Here is a 23,158-nt window from a genome sequence, read left to right as displayed (position 1 = left end):
AGCTGTAACTACTACGCTACCAGTTGTGTTAGTGGATTCTCCTTGACGTGAAGTCAGAGGTCCCTCAAAGTATGGGGAAAAGCAAGTGCAATCCCACCTGAGGACAAATATGTCTGCAGTGTCAAATTCCTCTATACCCACAGTAAGTTAAGTTGGCAGTGACGTTTCATGCCTTGGCAGTGCTACCATCTACACATTTATACGCCACTTCCAACAACAATGAAAAGAAGGCACAGGAAACATACTGAAAGATGTCCATTTTTATTAATCCATTGTATTTGTGAAGGATATTTAGACAAACTCCTCATACCAGACTGTTTTAAACATTTTTGTACAAACTACTGTTACACTACAACCAAATGCTTATAACGCCTGACATCTCTGCCAACTTAACTTATGTACAGTACAGGAAACGTTGACACTGGTGAAGACGGACGAGCTGCAAAAACACTGACCATTCAAAGTAGGGGTAAAGGACACTTCTGTAGCACAGCACAGGAACAAAATGGGCATGTATCTATGCTTTTAATTCAATCCTTCAGTTGATCAGAAGTTCAGGTGCCACTAGTCACAAGTCCTTTCAGTTTGGAATGACACAGTTAACGAGACGGAGACATGGGCACAGACACCAAAATTCTATTTGTGACATGTTTTTTTTTTCTTCATATATAAATTAGCCAATGGTGGGATCTTATGAAATTAAAAACTGTCCAAAGTTAGTCAATAACTAGAACTGGAGTTAGATGGCAAAAAAAAGAAAAAAAAATTACGCATTATGAAATTGAGTAGACATGCAGGACTAACTGCAATGAAATCCAAATTTTATATAATTATTCCTTAAAGAATTGCCCAACACACTGACCCACATGTTGAAAAAGTTGAATCTCAAAAATGAAAGGCATAATTGAGCAAAGACAATTTTTGTTTATGTCAAGACATAAGCAATAAAGAGATGACAAACATGTAAAAACCTGATACAGATATAGAAAAAGCCAAGATTTTCTTCTTGCTATATGAAGCAACCAATTTACAACAGAGTCCAAAGTCTGGCGAAAACCCTCCCTTCCCAACTCCAAAAGGAGGAGAGAGGAAGAAAGGGGGAGAGAGGGGAAAGAAAGAAAGAAAAAAAAAAAAAAAAAAAAGGGGAAAAAAGATAAACTTCCTGTACACTTTCAAAAAGACAGGACTGATCTTTCTTGAAATATTTTCTCTACCACATAAAACATTACCCTGCATACGGTCCGCAAAATACACAAACCCCCGTAAACGCCATTTCCCTTCGTTATCTTTTAAGCTATGTCTTCTGAAACTTTCTTCAACAATTCGGAAAACAGAAAAGCTTTCTAAAACAAATTTAGGAAAAATTAATGTCCTGGACTTTTAAGGAAACAGAAAAAAAAAAAAAAAAAAAAATTAAAAGCACACTGCATTGAACCCATTGACTAGTATGTGGGAGAACAGATACGGAAAGGAACATGTATCTCAGAATTTAATGTAAAAAAAAGAAAAAAAAAAAGAAAAGAAAACCTCCCGTCATGCCCATCATGTCCAGTTTACTTGCACGCGAAAACCCCCATATGAAAGGAAATAAACAGAGCCCTCATCTTCCTGGATTTTCATTTTGTTTGTTGCCCTTTTCCAAAACAAAGTCCTTCCCCTTTTATCTGATGCAAGACCATTAACAATGAATGAAATCAGGATTTTGAACAGAAAAAAAAACAAAAAAAAAAAAAAAAAAAAAAAAAATTGTGACTCCTTCAGTGCAGCCATGTCAGCTCTTACAGAGGGAATATAAGAAGCATTGGGGAACTAAACAGTAAAAGGGAAAGGAAAAAAAAAAAAAAATTTAAAACTGCTGTCTGAAATACACATAACACACAAGGAAAAGGTACTTTTAAAAAATACAAAAATAAACACGCAGAACGTCTGCATCACTGCTTCCTAATTTTGAATTTAAAGTTTTTACAAGATTTTTTTCTTTTAACACGCTGCCAGTCCCAATGTAGTCCATGTTCTTTTTCTCAGCACCAACCCAAGCCCCTTCTTCCACTTTGTCAGATGGCCCCCAGTTTTGCACATCACCCTCAGGAAAGGACAAAGCACACAGTGATGCCAGAGAACACAGAGATGGAGTCCAGGTCTATATATATATAGAAATATATATGTATATTCGTAATTTTTTTTCTTGGACAAAGCTTCTCTTTTCAGAGGAAGTGCTGTTTGTTTTTCCATTTTTGAATATCCTGCATTCGAAGGTCAATGTTCCTCATGTCCTCAAACAGGTATGTTAATTTTATCACATTCCCCCTTGAGTAACGAGGATTCATGAATAAAATTAATAGCAGTTGTATTTTCCACACATCGTTCTTGTTGGGGGAACACAACGTGGGCAGGGGGGGAGATACAACCAACCAGTAACTGCAAATTAAGTTGCCTGAATGTTGCAGCTTTGATTCAACAAAAAAAAAAAAAAAAAAAAAAATGAAAAAGCAAAAAGTAAATGTGCTTTTCCTTTTTCTCTAGAAGTAATATCATCACTAATGGAATTTAAAACCAAAAAACGATATATAGACTGAAATAAGACGTTCATGGCACCACCAAGTCCCACAACTGGTCTGTGTGTCTTACACAGATTTTCACCGAGTTCTTGCTGTAGTCGGACCCTGGTCAGGTGCGGTGGATCTGCTTTCATTTTAGTAACTGATGCAGTGTTCCTGGTTGAGGATGACCTGGGAACGTACGGGTTATCAGGGAAGGTGGGTTCAGTCATATTCCTGGTTGGGAAGAAGAGGAAGGCAGGTGGTGGAGCTCACTGGTCTGACCTGGCCTTCTTTGGGCCAACACCCTTCCTTTAGGGGAAGAAGAAAATCATGTCACAAGGTAGAAAATAAAAAGGGAAAACAAAGGGAGCCATGAAAACTGCTTTAAAAAAAAAAAAAAAAAAAATCTATGCAATATTTTAAATTTTGTACGAGGAGATAAAAGGAAGCCCAGCTACTCACATGTCAGATGAGGGCACAGCCCTTTTTGTTGCAGGTTTAGCAGAAGCACCATCTTTGCTGGATTCTGTTAAGTCAGGAATAAACAGGTAAATAAGACAGATGACTTACATTAAAAAGTATAAATTTAGAATATTCCATTCACCAGGGCCAACAATTTACAATACAGCAATTCACAAAATACATACTTTGATAAGTATGTTACCCTCAAACTCTAACAGGTGACAGAAGTTTTCAGAGATAAGTTTGCTTACCTTGCAGCCACCGGACCTGTGTGGCTGGGCCATAGCCCTTCTCATTGCGTGCAGCAATGCGGAAGATGATGGCTGGCTTGGTGGTGTAGTCAATGTGGGCATTGGACAGACTGGAAGTCTGCACCAGACATGAGGGGCTGGGCCCACAGTAGACTCGCATGAAGGCCAGCTGGGCAGGCGACGAAGCTTTGGCCTCTGCAGATTGGGTGCTCTGGATCGCCAGGTATACCGAGTACTCAACGATCTTCCCCGAGGTCACCGAGGGGGGCTCCCACGTCAGGTGGGCACCATCTGGGCTCTGAAAGGGGAATAGACATCACACAAATAAGTCACAGACCAAAAAAGATCAAGAACAAAAAACCAGAGTGGGTGTGGTTTAGAATTCTCTTCCATTTGTGTTACCTTGCTGATCTTGATGGCACAGGGGGCCCCTGGGAAGCCAGGTAGGCAGGTCTTAAAGGCAGAGATTTCAGAGAAGGCCCCACGACCACACGTGTTGATCCCTGCTACGCGGAACTTGTAGGCGGTGCCTGGCTGTAGCTCCACCTTCTTCATCTGGCTGTAGTCTGGGATGGCCCCCGAGTCATCCTGCAACACACAAGCGTGTAGGTAAAGGCTTCCAGAAAGGACATCAAAGCCCGTGTCGCTCATATACACTTCTATGGCTGCAAGACTTACATCAGTAGCAAGTGCATCATCCGGTGGCACAAAGTAGTGGGTTACTAACATGTTTGTGACCTTCACAATACCAACATCATACCACTGGTTTTCCTTTTTCACAGGGGCCTTGACAACAGCAGGTGAGGGACTCGGCTTCTACAGAAGACAAAAGCAAGACAGTTAGCATACTGAAAGCACACTGGCTTATGACACACACATCAGTGATTGGGTCATGGAATGAGTCACATTGTTCAGCATTACAAATCCTTGCTCATGTGACCCCCAACCTGTTACCAGACAGTTAGCATAATCAATGCACACAGTATGTGCTCAAATGTTAAGCATTAAGGATATACAGGAACAAATGCAATTCTATAATTTAAGCTTCACATGGAGAAGAAATCATTACTCCCACTCACCCCTGCTGCAGATTCAATGCCATTAGCCACCTCGCCCAGAGAAGATGCTGCCTGCACTTTAACAGGGCTGGCAACAACCATGGGCTGCGAGGGTGCAAAGGTACTTGATGGGGCCAGACCTATGGGAGGAGATGCTTATCACTGCCAGACGATCACTCGCCACAAGAATTTCTACACTGTCCATCAACACAGTGGGACAGTAAGACACAGGAAACTTCAAGAGCTTCACTACTTTCCATGAAGTACATGACCTGTCATGAATTGATACTTACTCTCAGCAGAGGTGCAGGGCAGCAGGCTGGCCACGGCACTGGAAACTGCAGCAGCCATCTCATTGTGCCCATTACTCTCAGATGTGGGATCGTTGAGGCTGTCAGCAGGGGCCAAACCCTCTGTGGGCAGGGCAGCGGCCTGGACGTTAGCCTGCTGTTGGGCAGCAGCTGCGGCTGCGGCAGCAGCAGCGGCGGCGGCAGCGGCGGCTGCTTGGGCTTGTGCTTGGGCTTCCTGCAACTGCTGCTGCTGCTGGACCAAAGCAGCCAGCTCCTGCTGTGTGAGCACTATGGGAATTGTGGTGGTCTGCTGACCATCAGCACCTGCATCAGCCTCACCTGCACCATGAAAGACATTACTGAAATTACAGAGATGCATTTACTGCTGTCACATGTGCCAATGTTTTGAAAGCCCAGAGTCTCCTTTCTCCTATCCTATCCTTCATACTCACTCATGACAGCCTGCTGTGCAGCCTGCAGGACGGCCTGGATGGCCAGGGCCTGGGCTTCCTCTGTGGCTGCTGCTTGAGCAGCTGCCTCTGCAGCTGCAGTAACTGCTAACTCCTCCGGAGTAAGGCCTGTTACCATTAGGGTGGTGGGCTGCCCCTCTGCCATGAGCTCCTGGGGCAGCGCTAGGGCTTCTGGGTCATGGGATGCTCCTGCCTCATCAACTCCTTGCTCCAACTGCTTTGGGGCACAGAAAAATGAGAGACATTTTTGATGTGTGTGGCAATGGTGCACTACACTTGTTTGTACCTGGTTTGTGAGCATTAATTCCTGCAATGAAATGCACAGTGGCCTCTTTTACATATGAAATAAGACAATGAAAAGAAAGCTATGGTACCTCTGCTTGTTCTTCTTGACTGTGCTGTGTCTCCATGGCCATTGGTAACTGATCCACCTCTGCCTGTAACACAGCTGCTGCTTCCGCTTCTGCTACAGCCACCGCGACACTGGTGGCTTCCTCCTCCTCCATGGACACCACCCCTACGACAGAATCCGCTCCCAGCTCCCCCTGGCACTCTGTCTGCATCGGCTCACCCTCTTCCTCCGGAGCAGCAGTTTCCACAGGCATCGCCTGGAGCTGCTCAGCAGCCAAGGTTTCATCCTGCTGCTGTGGCAGGTGCTCCTGGGCCAGCTCAGTCGGAGCCTCTTCACACGGTAGAGCTGAGGCATCCACGATTGAAGAGATTGCCTACACGGGAAGCAACAGGAAATCAAGATGAGAACACATGGTAAAACATACCTCACAACATAGCAGGCACTCTTACCCACCCCTAGGCAGTATGCCAAAATGAATTCTCATCATGAAAACTATTTTTTTTTTTAAACCTTGTGTTATGAATAACATTCAAACCAATGAGCTTTAACCATCACCTACAACCTGCATCTAGTGCCACCGTGTTTAACTGTACTGTATAAACAATGACAGTTCTACCCATGATCAATATGTCCACGAAATGACAAGTGGTGATACTCGCATGAATTAAAACAAGAGTAAAAACTGTAAAGGTAACCAAACAGATATATATGCACCAATGTGACATCATTCAATTTGCTTTTAGAGAGCACATTTCTCAGCAGAGTGCAGAACAACAGTGATCTCAGCTGCTGCGAACTGTGGTAGAGGGATAGACATAAGCAGCATCAGTGCAAATCATCCTGTGCTGTATCTTACAGGCACTGAAGGTCCTGGCGCTGGTGTTGCCTGAGTCACAGTGGTAATGGCTCGGCTCTGCGACGCAGTGGGATTAGCTGCTTCAGGCAAGAGAGCAGGAGAGGAAGAAGAGTCTGCGCTGTTGTCTCCCTGTGGCATATTGCTCTGCTGAACTGGAAGACAATCCACATGCAGGAATGAAAAAAAAAAACCTTGACATTTTGTGAAAGTTCACGACACACAAATTTGGCCAAGACATGCCTCTGTATTTTACCCTTTGATCAAGTGTAACATGGGTTTGGTGCCAAAGCACTGGAATAGTGAAGGAGGTGTAGAAGTTGCCAACACAAACCACATGATCACACTATGCTGATTAACTCAGTTCTACAGCTTGACACAGCAAACAGTGACCACAGCAAAAGAACCACTGGGGAGAGTGCAAGTACCTGAACCTTCATCAGTCTCCATGCTGCACGTGGCTGTGGTAGCTGTGTTGGTGGTCCCGGTCTCGTGGGTCTCACAGGGCGGATTGGAGCAGATCCTCTGCACAGTGCCCGTCTGGCTGGCACCCATGTTAGAGGAGGCTGTTGATGGTGTGTTGGTGGTGCCCGTCTCATGAGTCTCACAGGGTGGGTTGGAACACACTCTCTGTACCGCCCCAGTCTGCCCAGTGCCCATGCTGGAAGCTGCCTGAGTAGCTGTGTTGGTGGTGCCTGTCTCATGAGTCTCACAGGGTGGATTGGAACACACTCTCTGCACCGCCCCAGTCTGCCCAGTGCCCATGCTGGAAGCTGCCTGAGTAGCTGTGTTGGTGGTGCCTGTCTCATGAGTCTCACAGGGTGGATTGGAACACACTCTCTGCACCGCCCCAGTCTGCCCAGTGCCCATGCTGGAAGCTGCCTGAGTAGCTGTGTTGGTGGTGCCTGTCTCATGGGTCTCACAGGGTGGATTGGAACACACTCTCTGCACCGCCCCAGTCTGCCCAGTGCCCATGCTGGAAGCTGCCTGGGTAGCTGTGTTGGTGGTGCCTGTCTCATGAGTCTCACAGGGTGGATTGGAACACACTCTCTGCACCGCCCCAGTCTGCCCAGTGCCCATGCTGGAAGCTGCCTGGGTAGCTGTGTTGGTGGTGCCTGTCTCATGGGTCTCACAGGGTGGATTGGAACACACTCTCTGCACCGCCCCAGTCTGCCCAGTGCCCATGCTGGAAGCTACCTGGGTAGCTGTGTTGGTGGTGCCTGTCTCGTGGGTCTCACAGGATGGACTGGAGCAGACTGGAACTTCTTTCCCTGAGCACATCTGGGAGACAGGACAAGAGGCACTGCTGAGGGATCTACGGTTCTCTGGGGTGGACTGTGAGCTCTGCACAGTGCCCGTCTGGTCAGAGCCCATGTTGGCATGCGCTGTGGTGGAGGTGTATGTGGTGCCGGTGCGCAGGTTCTCTGGCCGCAGGACGCCAGGGGCAGCGCTGGGCTCTGGAATGGAGGAGGGAGGTGGCGGAGAAGAGGAGCTAGAGGGCGGAGACTTTGAACCAGACTGGCTCTGGACGGTGCCTATCTGGTCAGAGCCCATGTTGGAGCTGGCGGTGGTGGCGGTGTTGGTGGTGCCAGTTTCATGAGTCTCCGATGGTGGGTTGGTGCACACTCGCTGTACTCCGCCCATGCTTGCAGAGGCCACAGTGGCTGTGTTGGTGGTCCCGGTCTCATGGGTCTCGCAAGGAGGGTTTGAGCACACGCGCTGCACTCCTATATTGGCAGAAGCGGTGGTGGCTGTGTTGGTGGTCCCGGTTTCATGGGTCTCACACGGAGGGTTTGAGCACACGCGTTGGACTCCCATGTTTGCTGAGGCTGTGGTTGCTGTGTTGGTGGTCCCGGTCTCGTGGGTCTCACACGGCGGGTTTGAACAAACCAATGTTACAGTCCCGGGCACATCACCCCCTGCCTCAGCCACACTAACAGTAGGTTGCTCGGAGGTGGGTGAGGCAAGGATGGACACTGGCAAGTCCTGCACCGGCTGAGCTTCTACACCACTGGGGGTGGTTATCAGGGTCACCTGGGTCGGCTGGTTCACAGACTGCACAGTGGGGAAAAAATGAGGGACACAATGTAATGCTTGATACAAAAGGGAAGAGTCTTGATAAGTACCCTTCTAATTAACAAATTCTAAATATTACAATACTTATAACTAGTAAACGAACTAAGATCACCATGACCCCATGATAACAGTAATTAAAAATGTAGTTTTTAGAGGCATCCATAAATTGTTCTTCCTAGCAGAACTTCAATATTTCAACTGGGGGGGGGAAGAGAACCCCAAGAAAGAAGCAATGGAAGAAGGGGGACATACAGCTTTTTACATTAGTCATTTTAGCGTACGCATACGCAAAAACAAAATTAACCTTAGCAACACTTTTAAAGCTGCTTACATCTGTACAACAAAAACATCTGTCCTCCAAGGGTCGAAAAGAGTAAGTTAACTATAAAGACTTCCCTTGCATAAGTTTAATTTGTTCCTAAAAATCTCCACATAAAATTTCCATAAAACTTACTCCCCACCATTTTAAATTAAGAAATATAGCGCATTCCTGAACCACAAAGGTTTCACACATTTGAATCAAAACATGCAAAATTCAAACCTTCGTTTTAAACGTGGGAGGGGGGAAAAAAAAAAAAAAAAAATCTAGTCCAGAATATCAGAACTGCATAAGAAGGGTTCGTATCCAGGCTTAAGACCCGTGCGTTCAGATTTCTTATAGAACATTTGCATGCTTCATTTTCACATTCCCTCCCATTAATTGTTTACCTATTTTCTTTTTATTTTGTTGTTTTAATTTGTCAATCTTAGATGGCACAGTGACCCGCACAAGTGACTCAGCTCCTGGGCTCTGGATATAGACGCAGGTTTGAATCCAGCTCTGCCTCAGTTTGCCATCACCCTAGCTTTGTGGGTGAATGCAAAATTCCAATACTTTACATACAAGGGAGTGAATGAGAATGTGTCACTGCCCTGCGAAGGTTTGGTGTCTCATCCAGGGTGTATCCTCCCTAGTGCCCTATATTTCTGGGATAGGTTCCAGACTACCACTACATTTAATTACACCAGTTGTAAAAATAATCAGCAAATTCTGTTCAACTTTTGCAGTTGACTTTTTTAAATGCTGTCATTTTATTTTGTTGCTTTGTTCTGTGAAATTATTGTAACTTAAGAATTTCAACTTATGTACCTTTCTTCTTCACTCAGAAGTGCTTTAAGATACTTTATAGTGATACTGTCTTTGATGAGACAAAGTGTTTCTGTTCATTTATCACTTCACGTTTAGAACTCATAGACAAGGCTTTCTTATTTTGGTGTGAGCTGGTGGCACATTATGCAAATGTTTAGGGTACAAATTACATTTGACCAAGCCTGAATTCTTGTGAAAGGAGTGTTCTTGAAAGGAGGTCCTGTAATCAGTACCATAATACATGAACGCGTTTCCAGATTTGTTTAAGTAGATTTATGATGCCATCGATCTTCATCCTAGGATGATAATAAGGAAAAGACAATGACCAGGAAGCTCAGAATTTCTACCTGCATGGTGATGGTCGGAGTGGGCAAAGGTGACGCTGTAGTCAAGCTGGTTGGGGCACTGGAGACAGTGATGGCAGCAGGATTGATCACTTGACTGGACAGGGTTGCAATGGTGCCCAGGGTGGTGATGGGAGTTGCTAGGGAGGCATTAGCACCGGCAATGCTGCCTCCTGCAAGACTGGTGGAAACTGTTCCTGTCACAGTCCCAAGAGTGGTAACACCTAGACCAGTGAAGTGGGGAATGAGACAGGTTCTGTTAGATCTCACACGAACAAGTGCAGAATATTTCAAAAACAAGAACTTAAAAAGTAGTAGCAAAACACGCAACAAATTAAGGACAAGAAAATCAAGCTTGAGTCTATTATAATTAATACTGTACCAGTTGTTCCCTTGACGACAAGTGTGGTCACGGTTGGCTTGACAGCAGACACAGTGACAGGGGTAACCAGACGGACCCCACCCATAGGCACTGTGCGGAGAATAGTGCCTGGCTGACCTGGTGCCCCCTTCAGAACTACCTGCAATCAGAGAGGAGGGGGAAAAAGGGGGGGGGGGGGGGGGGGGGGGGGGTAAACAACTCTGCCAATTAGAAGTCTTGTTTCCAATCATGTCATATGCCTGCAATTCATCACAGCCACCTCAGATAATTAATTCCAATACACAGAGATGGAAACCATGAGACAAAGACACACAGGAAAGAACACACTTAAATCTCTCAAGCTTGCACAAAAAACATCATATTCATTATGGTCACCCGGAGATTAAACCGCTCAGTCTAATGAGGCTAGCAAAAGTTTAATCGAGCAGTTATAGCTCATGTCATAGCAGAAGGACCAAAGCAGTACCAAAGGTTTATTTAAAAAACCCATTCCTAGAACAGTAAGCCTTTCATATGGAAACCAGGAGTCAGCGAGCGGTGAAAATCAATTCAATTAAGTTCTTAAAGGAACACAAAATATCCAGGTAAAAATGCAGTGATACCTGAGTAATTTTATTTTAAGATGAAAGTGAGCCGGTGTTGACAGGTCCACAGTGTGTAAAAACAACCATACAGAAAAGGTTACAAATTCCAACAATAAATGTAAAAGAGAACACTACAGAGATACTGTAACCACTGTATGAAGAAAAAAAAAAAAAAAAAAAATCTTGCTCTCACCCATGTGTACTATACGCAGATGCAGAATAAGCACCGAGACAGTGAGAATAAGTAAAAAGGAGGAGAAGACAAGTACCTGTGTCACCCCCTGTTGGCCAGGTCCTGTACCCAACTTGGGCACAGCCGTGATGATTTTTCCAGGTGTTCCTGTGCCAGCCGTCATCATCTTAGTAGTGATAATTGTGATGGGCGACTTGATCCCTGGGGTGCTAGTCACTCCTGATGGAAAACAGCAGACAACTTCACCTCAGGATTCTACAGTCAGAAAGGATCTCTATTGATTAGAGTGACAGTGAAGTGTGGTGTGTGTGGGTGGGTGGGTGGGGATGTCCATGAACTACAATTGTCAGTACAAACCTGTGGCTCCAGGCTGGGTTATGATAGCTGACATGGGGATGGTCTTGATAATGGTGGTGGTGCCTGGCTTGGTGGTGGTTGTAGGTGACACACTGCTGATCCCCAGGATGGTGGGCTTGTTGCCAGTGCCCCCTGCCTGGGTGGTAGTAATGATGGTGGTGGGCTTTCCATCTGCTGAAGTTACCAGCTTGAGGATGGTGCCAGCAGGGAGAGGACCCTTTGTCTAAAGAGAGACACCCAGGTGGCCAGCACAAAAAAAGATGCATTAAACTTAAGACAAAAACAAGTCAGTATTTCCCTTTTTTGAAAAAGAAAAAAAAAACAACTTGTAATGATTTTCTCCCCGCTAACAATCTGATCATTTGTTTTGTAATTTAAATGATAGCTTTAAGAGAAAAACAATTAAGCAAAGAAATAACCATACTGACTAGGGGTTAGCATATAGGTTAAATTGTGCAACGCCTAATAAACTCCTACACATTTTAATATCAGGAAAAAAAATTAACAGCATGGAAAAGCTCAGAAAAATTTACACACGTGTCCTTTTACTGCTGCTCATATGTGACTTAATTGACTGAAAAATTAAAGCTAAGAGAAGGCAGCAGAAAATTCATGCAAAGAAAGCATGCCCTAAAACAAAATCTGAGCTGGCAGGCTAATAAGTCCAATTCTGACCTGTATGATCTGAGTGACCGGGCTGGTGGAAGCTTGACCTGTCACAGCAGAGGTCTGCACTGGCTTGGTCTGCACAACAGACACCACCTTCCCCAGATTGGAGATCTGAAGGATACAAATGACAAACAGGAATTATTAAACGAACTTACAAAAAAACAAATGACACAAAAATGGGCAACTTTTTTTTTTTTTTTTTAAAAACACAACTGGGCACAACATTATTCTCTTGAGGCTTGTCCTATTCTACAACAGTCTAGATGAAGATGACCCACACTTTAGGTCTTCACTCCTGGCCATAAAGAGCAGAAAGGCATTCCATTTTAAGTCATTTGAATCACAAAACACCTTTAAACCAAAATCCTAAACACAGCTGAGCAACTGTAATATCAGATTAAACAAAAGGACCAAGAATAAAGACCTATAACCTAGGTAGATAGATACTTTAACATCTGGAGGTTTTCTGGGGAACACAGAACTGTACACCCTGCTGAACCCTGAAAGAACTACTCACTCCATCCCATCCCTTGCTTACCAGTGTACCGCTACTTCCCATCGTGATGGGACTCTTGACGAGAGTGATGGTCTTGGTGACACCACCCACCACAGTCGTGACTACTTGGGCTTGCTGAGCAACAGTGACAGTGCCAGACTTGTGCACGGTAATGATGGGCCGCGAGGGTGTATTGGGCGTGGAAACTGTTGATGTTCCCACTTGGGCTGCTGCCGTCTTAAGCATGCGGGTGGCAGGGTTACTAACCTGAAAAAAAATTCAAGAAATATGAGGAACTCTGTGAGGTTCAGGAATATGACCAGTGTGTCACACTCCCTGGACCCTCTGGGTTGTGGACAACAATGCACTGTATACCATTTTATCAGCTGGAAGATATTTCTAACATAACATACATTCATAAAACATACGGAAATACTGAGTGCACCCTATCTAACACCATCGCCAAATAAGCAGCAAACAGCTCAGATGGGGCATTTGACTTTGAATTTGACCAGGTACTTATTAATTCTAATAAAATGTATTTTGGGCTTCTATGCTAAATGTTAGTTCAATTAATTAATTTCAAATAACCTTAATTTCATACATGAAAAAGCACAAACAATTATCAAACTTTGAGGCTGTATCAGCTGAGAAAGCAGAAAGGGGACAGATGAAGATGATCTTTGTGAAGTTTCAAACGGGAGGCAACTGAAGTCTTGCTACACAAGGAACATGCTGTCAGCAATATGTCCCAAACCATCCTAACAGAATCCCTGTCGCAAAGTCTTTTGTGGCAAATGCATCTTTTGACAGAACTCCCATCTTATAGAGCGTGTTAAAATTTTAATTTTTCCTCTGTAAGAAACATGTATAATTAAGCACAACCACAACTGGTAGGTTTTTGGTAGTTGTATGGTCATTTTCTCTCATCAGAAGGAAGCACCATGGTCACACTTTCCAAAGGATGGGAAGTAGACTGTTGTAATACGTGAACTTTGGCCAACACCCCAGGGTTCCACAATAACAATTTGGTAAGATACCACAGGCTCACTCTACCTAAAGCACAACTAATATGCTTACCATAACAGGCGATGCCACTTTGACAGTGCCCGGCAGGGTAGTGGTACCAGCAGTAACTGGCACCGTTTTGACAATGGTGGCACCAGCAGGCACATTGAGTACAGTGGGGGCCGATGATGGGGGAATCTTCTGTGTGGCTGCAGCAGCAGCAGCAAGAGCTGCCATTCCACTCATTTGGGGACTGCTTCCAATTGGCTACAAAAAAGGAACTGGAAAACTCAAGCAACAACAATACCACATCTGCAATTTAAAATTAAAAAAAAAAAAAAGTCACAAGAACATTATACTGTTTTACAAACACAAAAGGTATGTATATAATAATCATCACTCAGAAAAAATGGATCTTATATACCGTTCCTTGAGTGCTCTGTGCAGGAACAACCATTCGGACACCAGCCGGAAGTGAGGTCACAGTGACGGGAGATTTTCCAGCTTGACTGGCATGCCGCACAGTGACAATAGAGGTCCCAGTGCTGGAATGGGGTGCTGCTACCTTCAGGATGGCTGAGGAGCAGAGATGAAACAAGTGACAATACAAAGCAAGCTCATCTTGAAAAGAAGATTTCTTTACCTGACAGAACGATCGCATTTACATTTATTCATTTAGCAGACGCTTTTCTCCAAAGCGACGTACATCTCAGTAAAAACACAATTTGTGTATTACATTAAGAGAAAGAGACATAGCTGCAGACATGTGATTCTGAAGTAAATCTAGTTTTACTTTCCACTTGATGCACCGATGTTCATCACAAGCAGGTGCAGAAAACTCAAAATAGATGAAGCCTGATCACCTTCCTACAATTTTTTTTCAATAAGGTACACAAACATTTGCATACAATGCAGGAGTAGCGGCTGTGTAAAGGCTCATCTGGGGATGATCATAAAGTTACGGTGCATGAACATTTACACCATACATGAGCTGGAGAGATCTTGGGCAAAATGGGGCCGGAAAAGGTGAGTTTTCAGACCCTTCTTGAATGTAGACAGAGTTTCTGCAGTTCTGAGTGAAAGGGGAAGGTCATTCCACCACAACAGACAGAACCAAGAACCTCCATGCTTTACTTTTCGTGCGCGGGACCACCAAGCGAACAGAAGTAGATGAGCAAAGGGGTCTGGCTGGGGTGTAGTGGCTGATCAAGTATTGTAAATACCTGGGAGCAGTTCTATTGATGCATTTGTAGACAATAACAAGGGTCTTGTCTCGATCACACAGAAGACGCGCTCTGTGTCTGAGGACAGAAGGTGGGAGAACTTACCTGGTCCACGGGCCGCAGCGGCAGCCAGTGGGCTACCAGGCAGAGAGGCGGTGGGTGAGGCCACCTGGGGCACAAGTGTGATGCCAGTGAGGGGCAGGCTCTGTGAGGAAGGGGCCGCTGCTGCAGGAGCAGGGCTCTTCGGAGAGTTGCTGGGCAGTGAGGGTGTGGGGTTGACAGCTGGTGAAGTTGCAGCTGTGGCAGCAGGGATGTCATACTTCTGCAGCTGCAACAGGTATGTGTCAGCTGTGGTCACTGTGCCCCAATTCACTTCCAGGGAGTTTGTGTTGGCACGAACCAGCTGGACTCTTGCTGGGGCTGGTGGTCTCTCTGTAAACAAAAATGCCAAACATGTGCTTGGTGTCCACATTCAAATGGGCCCAAGTGTGCCCTCCTGCACTTCAGCACATAGGTGTGAGACATACTCACCTGTCTCCAAGTACCAAAGGTCTTTGCAACAGACTTGGTTGTTCCAGGCTTTGCGGTAGCCATCACGACCACTCCAGACATAGAGGCGCGAGTTGATGGCAACAGCACAGTGTCCTGCTCGGGCTCTTGGAATGTTGTCCTCTAGAGTGTCCATCAACACTGATTCCCATGTCATGGAGTCTGGCCAGGTCATGAGTATATGATTTACATGGTAAGTAAATAGTAAAAAACAGGTGCTAATACATGTACATAGGAATAATCATGAAGCGGTAAAGTCCATCAGCCACGTGGTCAAAAATAAAAGTTCTGCAGCCCCCAGTGCACTCACAGCAAATACATAGTATGTCTGATAACTAATGTACAAAATGACAAATGATCCAATGAATAGATATTAGGCATCAAAATTAATGTGAGAATTTAGATACGTCTCTTCAGCACCTGAAGAAAATGACAGAAAAACCACAAAAACAGAGAAAGCAAGTTGTACCCAAATTGAGGCAGGCCAGAGTGTTTGTGCACTTCCACTCCTTCTCATGTGTTGCCACTTTCACGTCATCCATGACCAGGGGCACCCACCCTCCAAACACATACATCCTGTAGAGGGAGAGAGCAGAGAGCTGAGCCCCAACCACACAGCCACCAGGTGCCCAAGGCACTAGCTGGAAGTCAACAGAAGCTACTCACTTGTTAGTGATGGTAGTGGCTGAATGGAGGCTGCGTGGCAGCGGAGCTGTGCCATTCACGGTAGGCTTGTTCCAGGTCAGGGAGTCTAAAACAGACAGGAAAAGCTGGGGTAATAAAAGGCCAGGGTCATACATGTGATACATTCATATGAGATACGGCTAAAAAAAAATTATGAATGGTGTAGTGAAGTCCTCCCCTAGAAGAATGAGTTTGCGAGAGCCCATCCAATACCTTTGAGTGACTTTTATGAAGTACTGCTGACCTATGAATAAAGTGCATTACAACTGAAGTCAAATATAGCTGCTACAACTTTTAAACCCATTTTCTGATACCAAAGAAAAACATTTATATATTGTAGCCCTTAATATGAAATTAATTATGAATAGTAATTGGCTTTTCAACAACGTATGCAGCCTGAGATAGTAAGGAACGCCACACTTTTGCACTTGTGCTATAGAAATGTACTGTGTTGCTTAGGTACCAGGAACAATCTAATCTGATAAACTAGATCAGCACAAGCACACCTTTAATAGTGTTTATATATCAGCAGCACTTTGGTTCAACTCAAGTGAAAAAGTATACAGTACTCCACTATATGTTACTTCAGCATGGGTTGAACGGAAAGATTAATTGCTTCCACAGCTGAATCGAGACAAGCAAATAAAGAACTCAACCTGAGGAAAACCAAACATACAGAGGGGTAACCAGGAGCAGGGCTCAGATCCACCGAACAATGGTGGCTTCAAGGGCATGTCAATACACATTGCAACTGGGTTTATTCTTAACAGTGCAACACAGACAGTACAAAAAATGTGCTCCTGCAATGTCAAAATTCTCAAATTACTCATTTACCTACATAACACGGTCCTTTGAAGCAAGCAGGATGCAGGAAAACTTTTTTGCAGGAACTGTATCCCGTGCCATAACTACCTCCTCAGACTCACCGATGTCAAGGGTCCACAGGTCTCCCAAGCGGCACCCGCTCATGCCTCCATAGATAACCAGGCAAGACTTCTTGTTGGCTCTATCAGTGTAGACCACAGCCGTGTGGCTCTCGCGAGGGGGCGGCAGCACACCATATGTGATGGGGATGTCCCACCCAACAACTCCGGAGCCAGGACGCAGCTCCAGGATGTACAAGTCATTCAGGTACCTATGTAAGGCAATGGGGGCATATACAAGTCAAGTCAAGTCAAGCTTTATTGTCATTCCACTACATGTGTGGACATACAGTGGGACGAAATGTCGTGTCTCGCAGGACCACGGTGCTGTGTAAAATAAGCATAAATATAAACATGCAACACTAGACCTAAGGACAGCTTTTAGACCTACATAACTAATTTACTAAGTCGATAATCTGAAATTAGTGCAAATATACATATACAGGATTCACTCCACTTACCTCTACTGTTGTGCCAAAGATTTACACAGATTTCTCTCAGAAAATCCCCCACTAAGCTACGGAAACAATGCTTTCACTATTGGTCATATCATTCCCGTTCCCTCAATATGACCCACCTGGGAATGTTGTTCTTGGGATCTTCGCTGTCATTAGCCAGTCCCCCAAACAGATAGCACTTGCTTCCAACCAAGGAGAAGCTGTGGCCCAGGCGAGGGCAAGGAGGGGGGCCATTCTTTGGAGCTTTCGGCTTCAGCTTCTTCCACTCCCATCGGCTGGCCTGAGATACAAGTCAGACAACATAACACATAACACCCCAGTAAATTAAGACACCATCTGCACAAAAGAAAATGTTAATTCAAATAAAGATCCATTTATTGCCAAAGCAATTTCTTAACAATGTTTCTACTATCAGTTTTCAATTGAATTTCAAACTACAAATGTAAGGCACAAACGGAAACCATATAATCTCAAACTCCACCAGACTTTTTGTTTAAAACTCATTTAACTATTCTGTCTGAGGAATGGTTTTTTTTTTTTTTTTCTTTATTTCGTCTTGTGGTTCAACTGCAGGTGTTCAGTGTGGAATTTTCTGACAAGCGCCTTTTTTTTTACCGCTTGCAAAGGCGTTCGGTTCTTTAAGGAGTAACATTTCATCCACTGGAAAATTACACGACACTAACCGATTGTGAAATTATGTCATGTTATTGCTTTTACGTGTGCTAAACTATAGGAACTAATTGAAACCATTCTCAAATGTGAATCTTATTGTGGCTGTGCAGTCATGTCTTACCTGCAGCTCATACAGGTCATTGCTGTACTTGCCATATTCCACCATGCCGCCAAAGACCAGCAGGCGTGTGCCATCGCACACAAAACCATAGGCAGCACAGCCAGGTGGAATGTCACCACGAACGGCTGGTATAAACCACTGGTTAGTGGCTGCAGCGCATGAAGAAATAAACCACATTTCAGTACTTTCAGTAGACATAACTTTCAGCTCCACAAAGTATACCTTGAGAATGGAATACATCGATTAATACTTAAATCTTTAATGTAAAACAGTATTCACCGTAAAATGTATTCATATTTTCAGAAATAATTCTTGCTGCTGCTAAAAAGTGTATTCATTTCTTGAATTAGACTGGTCTTTCAATGGATGTTTAACACTGCACCTAGTTTGGGTCTGGGTTTTGACAGATGGAGCGCCAGTCACAGAAGAACGCTCTCAAGACATGGAAAAAGGATACCAAAATAAACATGTACGACTCTTGGAAATATTTAGAACTAGGTGTCCAGGCTCAATGAACAATACACCAATTAAAGGATTCTGGTTTTTTTTGGGACAAGAGTTCACAGTTCAATGAGTCTTGGACACTAACGTCCATAGCTAAAATGATTAATTACAAAGCTGTTCCCTATGGTATACCATCCACTGAGGAAGCTGGGCAATTACAAACATTTTTACAACAGAGAACAGAGTTGGCAACTTTGAAAACCACATGGTCACAAGGATTGGTATCTAATTTCACAACAGTGATGAATTATAATTGAATGGGATAGTGGAGGAGAAGCTGTGGCCCGAGAGGGCAAGAACAGGGGCCCATTCCGTGGAGCTTTTGACTTCAGCTTCTTTCATCAAACTTAAAGTATGGAAAGCACATCAGTGAAAATAGTTTGTGTACAAACCTTACTGAAAAGTGTCCAGTCACAAACTAAAACACAATCTGCTGTTGCAGCCAAACCAATTATACTTAGGAATATTCTTTAAGCATTTTATAAAATGCTGTATTTTCGGAAATTTTTCAAATAAATTACCTATTTATACAACAGATTTCCTTCATGGTTCTTACATTCCAAGTGAAATCACTTTATGGCCCACATTCATAACCCAACGGCAAAAGCGTACCTCCAAACATCAGTCCTCCACCAGCTACAGGTGCTTTTAAACAGGCAATGTAGTTTATTGAATTAGCCATGGTAAGATCTCTAGCACATCAGTGTGTACTGCAGAATTCATATTTAGCCAGATGGAAACTAAATACATAGCAGATCATCAAACCAAAGACAACTCAAAGTGAAAGAGAGCTTAACACAGCATGATTACTTTAACAACTTCAACAAATTAGTGGATATTTATAATTATAGTATAATTAGATTTGTGTATAATTTCAGTGCTTCCACACATCTCGGGATTTTATACCAGTGACATTCATCTTCTGTACTTGGTTACCATGGGGGCTCTTTACAGCAACACTTGGGCACAAACATGTAAGAAATAACTTCTAAAGGACTCTGAGTCTGACAGAATTCTACCACCTTGACTTGACAGACTACAATAAAGTGTGTTAATTGTATCGCTGTTAGGTGTCGTTTTGTCGAGGGCTTTAGACTCCCTTCTGTGACACTGTTTAAAACTGTTTTGTCTAACATCCCACACATGTTCTTACTATGTTCAGCCCACAGTTTATCTGGGGGAAAAATCCAGGCTGAAGGACTTAACTGCTGTTGATACGACATGATAATGAAAAAACAATTAAAGCGTAATATTAAAAGTAAAATTACAGCTTTTTTTAGTAGACTGATCAGTCGGCTAATGTAATTTAACGGACTGTTAAGCAGACGACCATAACGTCGGAAGCGCTATCGTCCATTTTATTTGAACCCGCCATTTTTCTTTGTATTTTCTCTCCTCTTCCTGGCATCACCATTCTCTTCACGATACCGCCAAACGGGCTACAGTGCGTCTAAAATATATATTAACCGCCGTTTGAGAAAACAAACGGGCACCATTAGTTACAAAACGCCTAGAACATAATTAATAACGATTCGTTACTTGTTTATACAAACGACAGAGAGAGTCAGCAAGTGCTGGACTTCGCTTTGTTTCAGACATGGCGACTCGATACTGTTGGAACTCGCTCACTGTAACGGTCAATGAAGCGAGTCGGGACTGACATTAAGCGCGCGGAGCTGTAACCGCCTTTGAAAGTGAGGCTCGGCGCGCTCAGGCTATGCGACAACATCTGAATGTAACGTTCCGCGAAGCGCGCGGATACACAACTCCCATCGCCTGCAACGTTCGGTGTCGCGCGACGCCACGCATGCTCGGCTGAGCACGTCTAGTTCTGAACGGTGCCGTGTTTACACATGCACATGGTCTTTATGCAAATATTCAGTTTTATTTTAAAATACTGCAGTTCGTATGAATCAAATCACAGGATAGCTTTTTTTGTATTTGTACGAGTGACAAATACTTCTACCCCGGCCAAAAAGCTCCACTGACTAGGACTGATAAGTAGTTAGAAGGGCGAAGATCCTTACCTGTGTTGTATACGTGCAACTCATCCACGATTCCTTCATTTCCTCCCCCGAAAACTACCATTAGCTCCTTGATAGCGACAGCTCGGTGGCCGTGTCGCGGTCGAGGAACGGGGCCGGACCAGCCCAGCACCCGCTTCCATCGAGGCTGCAGAACCGTGCCCGTGGTCCCGGATCCCGTGGAACCAGGTGAAGACATATCGACTTTTAAAAAAAAGAAAGAAAAGGCTCCTGGACTAAATCCTACAAAGACACTCTTTGGAGAATACACGAAGCCGTTTCAGGAGTCGTCGGTTACGGTATAGCTTAGCTAGCTAGCTAACTAGCAGCTAAAGAAAACTGCGAGCTAATGCAATGGACACAAAACCAAAGTAAAATGAAATAAAACGTAAACGTGAAAGTATATTCTAGTTATATGTACTATATATTGAAGTGGTAAATGTTAATGTGTCAAAATCCATTCAAGAATATGTAAAATCCATGGGAGCCGCCATTTTACTCAGCAGTAAAAGCTTTGCAAAAGAGGGGGGAAAAGCCGGCTACTGAAGAAGTGAGCCCCTAGGCTACGGAGAGGTAAAATCAAAAACATTTGGTGGCACTTTCCAATAGACAGTCAGAGTTGTTTGTGTCTTCAAAACAGCCCCGTTGCCGTTTTCATATTTAGTTAGATCCCACCAAAAGCAAAGCCGTGCCACTCCATGGGAGCCGCCATCTTGTAACAACCAAACAAACCTGCGCCAGGCTAAAAAATGGCGGCGTTCGATGATGTAAAAAAACAAAACGAAAATCCTTCGTAACGGTTCTACATTAATGTTCTAAAAATACATTAAGCTCTCGCTGCAAATTATAACTGTTACAATGGAGATGTTGCAAGCCGTTACGTTTAATAGCATACTATATAGCTTGTAAGGCAGAAGTTACCCATTTAGTTTAGTGGTGAACCTAGCTAGCTGCCGCTGAAGGCGATTTTCATGCCTCTCTGGGAGTCGCCATCTTGTCGAAAAACCCAAACACAATCAATCCCCTCCTCTCAGGGCGCCGGAGCGCTCAGCGGTGGGCGGGCTCCCTGCTGCCAACATACCTACTTTAGCATGGACTGCACTCACACAAACAATCAGGAAATCAATAGGTGTAATGATTTTTGTCACAAATTCACTTTCGTGTTTTTTTTTGTATTTTTTAAAAATCAATCCCTTATCTATTCTCGAAACACCTGCTGTAATACTAACTTTACGTAGATTTGTGCATCGTTACCTCTTGCTAGCATTAGCTAAGCTATCATTTACAGTAAAAAAAGGTTCATTGATGAATTAACGCAACGCCAAAAGGAAAAATACCAACTTTTTTGAGATGGTCAACAATTTAATGACATTCGAGTAATGCATAGCGGTATATACCAAACATTTACTGCAACGCTGGGGTATTAAAATTGCTACTTTCACGCTTCTCCGATGGAAGCAGCCATCTTGCGGACTACAATCGGCTTCTTCACGCTCAAGAAAAATGGCGGACCTACCGTTTTCCGTAACAAAAAGACGCAAAATAGCTAAAAGTGTATTCGTCATAACACAGAATACTTACTCCTTTGCCTTATATTAGCAAAATATCTCGAGGGCGGGACTCGGTGAATTTATGCTCTTATGATTTCGGTTTGTTAAGGAGAAGCTAGCCTTTCTCATGCCTTCCAGGAAGCCGCCATCTTCTTAACAAAAACTACATTACAACTCGGCTCGGTTGCCCGCCGCCTGGGCCCTCCGCATAAATGGCGGACAGATCGCTTTTTGCAAGCGTTTGTATGCGCCCAGCAGGAGTCAGGCTCGTTTTACTGTACTTCAGTGGCTCGCGTTTTAAGCGTTGCGCACACTGTCGGATTACGAATTAAATAGCAAAAAAAAAGAAACCAAAATGCGCTCGCTTGGTGGAGCATTTTGTAGGTACCTTACAGAACGCTCACAGAATCGTATTTGTGTGGTTTTTGACGTTATTTGTTGCAAAGTTTATATATTTGTCTGCATTTCATTCAGCCAGGCTGAATATCCACAATGTCTGCCTCATGAACTTAAAACACTTCATCTTGTACAAGTTGCTAGGCAGTTCAAAACTACCAAGGAAGAATTTTAAACAATTATTGATTCCAACACTCAACGGATAATTTGATATAATGATGTAGAAAAGTCCCCCACTTTTTCCTATGTACATCCCAAAATGTTACTCATACAGAACAGGTTTAATCCAGTCCAAGAATGCCAATAAATTCTCTTGAGTATAAATATTTCAATGCCAACACTTCAAATCACTAGTGAGGTTTGTCCTCAGAAGGTACAATTTTATGACAGGAACACATCTCAAAAATATACATTTGGGTATTCACTTCTAAAAGTTTTGTGTCAGGAGAATGTGTGGGTATATATATACTGTATAACTCATAATTTGTCCAGAAGAAGATAGAAAGCACAGGATCACGAACCAACAGCAAGGTCAAAGTA

At 43.9% G+C, this 23,158-nt stretch overlaps 1 protein-coding gene across 4 annotated transcripts; it reads right to left on the bottom strand.

Annotated features, from left to right (window-relative positions):
• Positions 1 to 264: 264 nt before the first annotated feature.
• hcfc1b (host cell factor C1b) lies at positions 265 to 22,400 on the bottom strand. Of its 4 annotated transcripts, none has more exons than XM_029254471.1 (28): positions 22,254 to 22,400; positions 20,676 to 20,876; positions 18,145 to 18,293; positions 17,471 to 17,631; positions 16,897 to 17,105; positions 15,953 to 16,037; positions 15,756 to 15,862; positions 15,269 to 15,448; positions 14,843 to 15,169; positions 13,939 to 14,090; positions 13,587 to 13,781; positions 12,549 to 12,773; positions 12,017 to 12,121; positions 11,342 to 11,564; positions 11,061 to 11,203; positions 10,208 to 10,346; positions 9,829 to 10,049; positions 6,705 to 8,331; positions 6,280 to 6,431; positions 5,446 to 5,796; positions 5,054 to 5,288; positions 4,605 to 4,940; positions 4,333 to 4,451; positions 3,932 to 4,069; positions 3,656 to 3,841; positions 3,254 to 3,551; positions 3,003 to 3,066; positions 265 to 2,849 (listed from the first exon to the last, which is right to left on the bottom strand). In XM_029254471.1, exons 2-28 carry the CDS (start codon positions 20,869 to 20,871, stop codon positions 2,810 to 2,812), a joined length of 6,363 nt encoding a protein of 2,120 aa, XP_029110304.1. In that variant the 5' UTR covers positions 20,872 to 20,876; positions 22,254 to 22,400; the 3' UTR covers positions 265 to 2,809. The 4 variants fall into 4 exon arrangements, with proteins under 4 accessions (XP_029110304.1, XP_018608504.2, XP_029110301.1 ...); XM_018752988.2 differs by lacking the exon at positions 22,254 to 22,400 and adding an exon at positions 21,594 to 21,661; XM_029254468.1 differs by lacking the exon at positions 22,254 to 22,400 and adding an exon at positions 21,594 to 21,661 and having other exon boundaries at positions 5,054 to 5,285.
• Between the last annotated feature and the right edge of the window lie 758 nt (positions 22,401 to 23,158).

This window comes from Scleropages formosus, chromosome 1, assembly GCF_900964775.1.
Source record: "Scleropages formosus chromosome 1, fSclFor1.1, whole genome shotgun sequence".
Lineage (NCBI taxonomy): Eukaryota > Metazoa > Chordata > Actinopteri > Osteoglossiformes > Osteoglossidae > Scleropages > Scleropages formosus.
Note: the sequence above shows the minus strand (reverse complement) of the source record. Positions and strands in the feature narration are given on the sequence as shown.

What these genes read in the sequence shown, in the direction of transcription:
- hcfc1b (XM_018752988.2), bottom strand. An exon ending in AAGTGGCATCGCCTGTTATG is followed by an intron (nt 12,774 to 13,586) that starts GTAAGCATATTA and finishes ATTTTTTTTCAG; the next exon opens with GTTAGTAACCCTGCCACCCG. An exon ending in TGCACAGCAGGCTGTCATGA is followed by an intron (nt 4,941 to 5,053) that starts GTGAGTATGAAG and finishes TTCATGGTGCAG; the next exon opens with GTGAGGCTGATGCAGGTGCT.